This window comes from Brachyhypopomus gauderio, chromosome 4 (genome assembly GCF_052324685.1).
Source record: "Brachyhypopomus gauderio isolate BG-103 chromosome 4, BGAUD_0.2, whole genome shotgun sequence".
In the NCBI taxonomy this organism is placed as follows: domain Eukaryota; kingdom Metazoa; phylum Chordata; class Actinopteri; order Gymnotiformes; family Hypopomidae; genus Brachyhypopomus; species Brachyhypopomus gauderio.
The window spans coordinates 21,278,357-21,285,856 of record NC_135214.1 but is presented as its reverse complement, the minus strand read 5'-3'; the positions used below and the strand labels follow the sequence as shown (position 1 = coordinate 21,285,856).

The window sequence follows — 7,500 nt, the reverse complement described above, 5'->3', positions numbered from 1 at the left end:
ACCATGTGGGCTGAGGATCTGCAAAGGCCAGGGGAGCTCCTCATATCACAGACTGTGTGTAGGTCTGTAGAGGAGGAAGAGGAAGAGGAGGAGGAGGAAAAGGAGGAGGAGGAGGAAAAGGAGGAGGAGGAGGAGGAAGAGGAGGTCTCTCTCTATCAGGACTATGGGACTGCTTTATTGGAATGTTTTAATGCACATCTAACCACACAAGTGCATATGGCCATACATGTTACTGTACTTTATTTTCAATGCAAGTAATGTATGCCAGTTCTAAAAAGATGTTCTTTATATGTTGATCAACTTCAGAGACCCTGCCCCCCTGTCATGTCTCGTTCTGTCTCTGCCTGTCTCGTTCTGTCTCCACCATGTCTCGTTCTGTCTCTACCATGTCTCGTTCTGTTCTCCCCACCTTTTCCTATGTTCATCTTTTTTGTTGTCCTTTCATTAGTTTCATCAGTATATAGTCTGTGTATTTCTGTCTGACTCTCCTGAGTCTCGTGAGTTCAATTTTGTCCAGCATGTTTGCGTTTATGATGTCTCCTCGTATCATGTGTTTGACTAATGTCTCTCTGACCTTGAAGCATTCTTTTGGGTTTTTGCAAAATCTTAATAAAAACTTCTCAAACAACTCAACTCCTGTCTCAGCATTACGGGACTTTAATATTCACGCAAGCAATTACGCAGCAGCCACGCAAGTTTGTTTCTCATGTGCTTCCAGAATGGCTACAGGATATATCTGTAAGGAGAACAGATGGCTGGATGAGATCAGATAAGACTAAAAAAAGAGATGACCTAAAATTTCATCAGATTTTCCACACAATTCTAAAAAGTAGATAAAGATTAACTCGAAATATTATTATTGGTCATTTATTGAGGAAATAAATGTAAATAAATGAGGAATAACTCTTTATATTATTACCCACATATGAGTGGCAAATGTATGTGAATCTCTAGGATTTGCAGTTAAATTGAAGGTGAAATTGCAGTCTGGTTTTCAATCGGTGGAATGACAAAGAACAGAGATATATCCAAATCTGGAACAATCAAAGGAAATTTCTGAAAACCTCAGAAGAGGAGTTGTTGATGGTGGCACCACCAAACCTCATCCAGACACACCATGTACAGTAGAAGAATTTCAAGAGACCTGTTACTGTCCTCAGGTGAAGACAACCAACAATGGTCACTCCAAGAGCATTTGGACCATCCAGACAGTTATTTTAAAAATGTTCTGAGGACGGATGAGACCAAATTATAGCTTTTTGGTTTAAATGAAAGCATTCTGTTCGGAGAAAAGAAAATGATGTACTCCAGCATGTTGGTGGGTTTTTAGTGAAGCATGGTGGGTCTTTAGTGAAGCGTGGTGGTGGGTCTTTGGTGAAGCGTAGTGGTGGGTCTTTGGTGAAGCGTAGTGGTGGGTCTTTGGTGAAGCATGGTGGGTCTTTAGTGAAGCATGGTGGTGGGTCTTTGGTGAAGCATGTTGGTGGGTTTTTAGTGAAGCATGGTGGTGGGTCTTTAGTGAAGCATGGTGGTGGGTCTTTTGTGAAGCATGGTGGTGGGTCTTTTGTGAAGCATGGTGATGGGTCTTTAGTGAAAAGCATGGTGGTGGGTCTTTAGTGAAAAGCATGGTGGTGGGTCTTTAGTGAAGCATGGTGGTGGGTCTTTAGTGAAGCATGGTGGTGGGTCTTTAGTGATGCATGGTGGTGGGTCTTTAGTGAAAAGCATGGTGGTGGGTCTTTTGTGAAAAACATGGTGGTGGGTCTTTTGTGAAAAACATGGTGGTGGGTCTTTTGTGAAGCATGGTGGCTCTTTAGTGAAGCATGGTGGTGGATCTTTAGTGAAAAGCATGGTGGTGGCTCTTTAGTGACAAGCATGGTGGTGGGTCTTTAGTGAAAAGCATGGTGGTGGATCTTTAGTGAAAAGCATTGTGGTGGGTCTTTGGTGAAGCGTAGTGGTGGGTCTTTTGTGAAGCATGGTGGGTCTTTAGTGAAGCATGGTGATGGGTCTTTGGTGAAGCATGTTGGTGGGTTTTTAGTGAAGCATGGTGGTGGGTCTTTAGTGAAGCATGGTGGTGGGTCTTTAGTGAAGCATGGTGGTGGGTCTTTTGTGAAACATGGTGGTGGGTCTTTAGTGAAAAGCATGGTGGTGGGTCTTTAGTGAAAAGCATGGTGGTGGGTCTTTAGTGAAGCATGGTGATGGGTCTTTAGTGATGCATGGTGGTGGGTCTTTAGTGAAAAGCATGGTGGTGGGTCTTTTGTGAAAAACATGGTGGTGGGTCGTTTGTGAAGCATGTTGGTGGGTCTTTAGTGAAGCATGTTGGTGGGTCTTTAGTGAAGCATGGTGGTGGGTCTTTTGTGAAGCATGGTGGTGGGTCTTTAGTGAAAAGCATGGTGGTGGGTCTTTAGTGAAAAGCATGGTGGTGGGTCTTTTGTGAAAAGCATGGTGGTGGGTCTTTTGTGAAGCATGGTGGCTCTTTAGTGAAGCATGGTGATGGGTCATTAGTGAAAAGCATGGTGATGGGTCTTCAGTGACAAGCATGGTGGTGGGTCTTTAGTAAAGCATGGTGGTGGGTCTTTAGTGAAGCATGGTGGTGGGTCTTTAGTGAAAAGCATGGTGGTGGGTCTTTTGTGAAGCATGTTGGTGGGTCTTTTGTGAAGCATTGTGATGGGTCTTTTGTGAAGCATGGTGGTGGGTCTTTAGTGAAAAGCATGGTGGTGGGTCTTTAGTGAAAAGCATGGTGGTGGGTCTTTAGTGAAAAGCATGGTGGTGGGTCTTTAGTGAAGCATGTTGGTGGGTCTTTAGTGAAGCGTGGTGGTGGGTCTTTAGTGAAGCGTGGTGGTGGGTCTTTAGTGAAGCATGGTGGTGGGTCTTTAGTGAAGCATGGTGGTGGGTCTTTAGTGAAGCATGGTGGTGGGTCTTTAGTGAAGCATGGTGGTGGGTCTTTTGTGAAGCATGGTGGTGGGTCTTTAGTGAAGCATGGTGGTGGACGCATCTGAGCTGGTTTACCATCACTGAATTATTCCTGCGGATTCTTAGCAGGACTTCTGTCTGTAAGCTAATTTTCAAAAAATGGGTCATACAACACAACCCTTACATCTATCCTAAGCACACAGTGTTACTGAAGGATGGTAAGAATAAATAAAATGTTTTAAAATGGCCAAGTGAACTTAATCCAACAGAAATGTTGTGAGGAAACTCAGTACCACCCCAGAGTTGAAGCTCTTCAGTACAAATGAATGAGTTATAATTCCTCCACTCCAGTGTCCAAGACTGATCAACCATTACAGGAAATTTTTGCAATTATAGCTGCACAAGGGTCACACCAGATACTGAAAACAAAGGTCTGCATGCTTGTGACATTCACAGATATGTGATACTGGATCATTCTCCTCAAGAAGTAAATGGCCAAGTATTATATTTTGTTTCATTTATGACATTTTGTTTCATTTATGACACAAGTAGACATTTTCCTTTTGTAAAAAATATTTTGTGAAAATTTGATGTTTAGGTCATATTGATGAAGTACAGGAAAATTTCACAAACTTTAAAGCATTAATGTATTTTTTGGGTGCCTGATAATTTTGTATGGTGCAACATGAATGTTTGCATATAAGACACATAGCTTGTGGTGAGGGACTTTCTCCCCATGCCCTATAATGCTTTTGTGAGTCCCCCCGAGCCTGCCAGAGCTGACCATGGTGCTGAATCCATAGCAGGATCGGCGGGTTCAGCACCTTTGACGCTGGACCACTGCCCAAGCAGGTGCAAGAGGTCAGGGATCCCCAGTCATCCACGGCTGGCAGCCACTAACACGGACAGCTGGCCTGGGGCGGGAGCAGCATGAGAAGTGGCCCACGGCCTCAGTCAGGGGGAGACGTGCAACAGGAAATCCACTAACCTCTTTTCCCCTCTGTTATTATGCACAGCCTCAGTCTCTGAGTCAGAGAGTCAGAGATCAGCCGCTACACCAACTTCGCCCCTGACTCCACCCACCTTTGTCTAGGCTAGTCATCAGGAGCCCTCAGTCTCTAATTTTTTCTATGACTTTGCACAACACTTCCTTTGCTGACTACTACACTGCACGAGGGCGTTTATGTGGTTGTGGTTAGCTTTAATGCTCCGTCTGGCTTAATATAAACTCTATTCACACTTCACTCCGTGTGTGTGTATCCAGCACAACAAGCACAACCAGTTGCAATGTACAAAAAGGAAGTTGTTAATGCTAATGTATTTGCTCTTATGTTGTATATCTGCATATCTGTGTCGTGAAAGCTCCTTCCTAAAATAACATGCAGGATTTTAAGCTTATTGGGTGTTGAGCACATCTTAACACTATCACAGCTCTAATGTATTTCTAACACCTTCCACTATTACCACTCTAGGGCCAACAAGTTCTGAAAACCTGACACTGAAAACCTCTCCAAACATCCAGAATTACACATATGCACAAATCCCTGCTGAGACTTTTCCTTCTGATTTCAGTAGTCATTATAGATCACTCATATCATATCGTGGTGATTCCAGCCATCAGATTAGCTGTGTCCACTTGTTTAGGCCTCATCTATCCCAGGATCCTCCCACCCAGTATATGATATATTATAACATTATATCACCTTACTACTCTATTCCCTGTTCATCTGTGACCTTCTGTAATCCCTTCATCAGACTAGAGCTACTGTTTAACTACATCATTGGTGCCATCATTGGTGACAAAAACCAAACCCAAAATGTGAATCGTGGCAGAGAGCAGAGAATGAGTCAAACTGGTGCGTCTGAGACTGGCGCGTCTGAGACTGGTGCGTCTGAGACTGGCACGTCTGAGACTGGTGCGTCTGAGACTGGTGTGTCTGAGTGCTCATTTGTAATGGATTAGCTCAACACGCCACTCTGAGCAGGAATTCCAGAGTTTATCCGCTATTTGATCTTCATCCATGTGGAGGACTCACTCTATGGATCATAAACTGGTTCATTTGAGGCCTACAAAGCAATATGATTATTCAGATCATGTGAGCAGCACCTTATGGAAAACAAACTATTTTGAATAATAAATATCACTTTCATAAATACTTTAAAGTGGTAAAAATGACAGACGTTCCTTTAACGATGTCTTACCTGGCAGTATTACATCTGGGAAGCCCAGTTTGCGTACAAGCGTCACACCCCTGCTGAACATCACATGGTTTTCTCTCCGCAGGGTGTCTAGGTCACCACGGAACAACTGCAGAGACACTATGAGACCTGAAGAACACACAGAGACACTATGAGACCTGAAGAACACACAGAATCTGTTCAAGCACCCACAGACGGCGAGATGTTCTCTCGTTTGATGATGCTGAACAGAACAGTTACCGTAATTGGTGCTTGGGGCCGAATATTTGGTGCTGGACTTTCGTATGATGTTCTCATGGATCTGATACCACTCGCTTTCATTATTACAGCTAAGAGAGAGAGAAACATTGTGTGTGAGGGGAGAAGTCTTACAATGGGGCACACACACACACACACACACACACACACACACACACACACACACACACACACACACACGTGCGCAGAAACACTCACGTATATATTTTCAACACAAAGTCCTTCTCCTCCTTGGGGTCTGTGATGGAGCTGAAGACGTCAGTCATGGCCAGAGCAGCACAGCCATAGGGGCGTCTGTACTGCACGTGGGGAGGGCCCTTCTTAGAGTCGTTCAGCAACATACGCCCTGCCCACATCACACACACACTTAATAACATAATACAACCGGACATCATACACAATAACATGAGATATAGTCAATATCTATAGAGTGCACGTATTGCAGTGTAGTAATTATATGGACAGTGAAGCACAATGTATCAGCAAGCTGTGTGTGACACACTGAAGGTTTCGGCTGTGTCTGATGCTTTTAACCCTCATGACTTTACTAGCATTTACAATTTTTGTGCTTCAACAATGACTCATAAAGAAATTAAGGCTAAGTGCTTTTATCAGCATGTGCCCCTGGGTAATGACCAAGCAATTACTTTTGGTTATCAAAATCCAGCACTATGGCCACTATGTATGAACACACACACACACACACACACACACACACACACACACACACACACACACACACACACACACACACACACACACACACACACACACACACACACACACACACACACACACACACACACACACACACACACACACACACACACACACACACCCTAAAATTTATCTTAACTTATTAGTCATCATATAATTTTGAATCCACTGTTCTGGAGTATAGGGTCATAGCAACAGAAAAATATGTCACTGTCAAAAGGCAGACCACATAATATGAACTACTACTATTTTAAAAAGTCAAACATAGTATCTTGGCAATCTTACCAGTTCTGATGACATGTGCGATAATATAGAGCTCTTTTTTTAGATCCTTTGTGCTCAGATCCTAGACGAAAGGTTTGTGCAAAATAAGAGCAACAAAATAGCAAATGTTAATCCATGGATGTCATTTTGTTTCTGTAAAAACCACAAGCCAGACGTTTTACACCGCGATCCCCAGACGGTACTGCTGAGGTCCTCCTACCGTAAATAGAGCACACAGTCTGTCCACTTTCTCTGGGTTCTGTGGTCCGCCACTTTTATTCAGCCTCACCAGAAACCGTTCACTGAAATTACAAACTCCATAAACACACACAGGAAACAAATGCAGCTTGTAAAGGTCACGCTGTGGTCAGCCACACGCCCTGGGGAAACGTCTGGAAGAGGGAATGAAGTATAGTGAAGAAGGACTTCCTCTCATCCTGTGTGTGTGTGTGTGTGTGTGTGTGTGTGTTGGGGGGGGGGGGGGGGGGAGGGCAGCACTGCACCATCTGCTGAAATTGCATGTTGTTGTCATGCACTAATAATTAAAGGACAGATTTGCATACACCCGCACTGTTGCAACAAATGCCAGATTAGTGCCATGAGTTCCAGTGATTTCATTTGCAAACTAAGGCTGAATGCTGAAATATGGAGTAGATGAGTGTGTCTCCTTCAGCTGATGTGTTGTGTCTCTGCGTGTGTCTGTGGGTCTAACCTGATGTGTTGTGTCTCTGCGTGTCTCTGTGGGTCTAACCTGATGTGCTGTGTCTCTGCGTGTCTCTGTGGGTCTAACCTGATGTGTTGTGTCTCTGCGTGTGTCTATGGGTCTAACCTGATGTGTTGTGTCTCTGCGTGTCTCTGTGGGTCTAACCTGATGTGTTGTGTCTTTGCGTGTCTCTGTGGGTCTAACCTGATGTGTTGTGTCTTTGCGTGTCTCTGTGGGTTTAACCTGATGTGTTGTGTCTCTGCGTGTCTCTGTGGGTCTAACCTGATGTGTTGTGTCTCTGCGGGTCTCTGTGGGTCTAACTTGATGTGTTGTGTCTCTGCGGGTCTCTGTGGGTCTAACCTGATGTATCTGCTCTCTCGTGCATCAAACAGACTGAACAGAACCTCCGTGTCTTCATTGATGCTGTTGTACGTGAAGCTTTTTAGACTCAG

The 7,500-nt window shown here is 44.1% G+C and overlaps 1 protein-coding gene across 1 annotated transcript in view; it reads right to left on the bottom strand.

Annotated features, from left to right (window-relative positions):
* Positions 1 to 7,500, bottom strand: part of LOC143512547 (dedicator of cytokinesis protein 3-like) — a 78,255-nt gene that overhangs the window by 55,880 nt on the left and 14,875 nt on the right. Inside the window, exons 9-14 of the mRNA XM_077003006.1 lie at positions 7,409 to 7,500; positions 6,566 to 6,647; positions 6,367 to 6,427; positions 5,563 to 5,710; positions 5,347 to 5,435; positions 5,110 to 5,235 (exon numbers count right to left, since the gene is read on the bottom strand). The exon at positions 7,409 to 7,500 is cut by the window's right edge and continues 51 nt beyond it. Of these exons, the coding sequence (XP_076859121.1) occupies positions 5,110 to 5,235; positions 5,347 to 5,435; positions 5,563 to 5,710; positions 6,367 to 6,427; positions 6,566 to 6,647; positions 7,409 to 7,500 (598 nt within the window). The remainder of the gene's footprint in view (positions 1 to 5,109; positions 5,236 to 5,346; positions 5,436 to 5,562; positions 5,711 to 6,366; positions 6,428 to 6,565; positions 6,648 to 7,408) is intronic.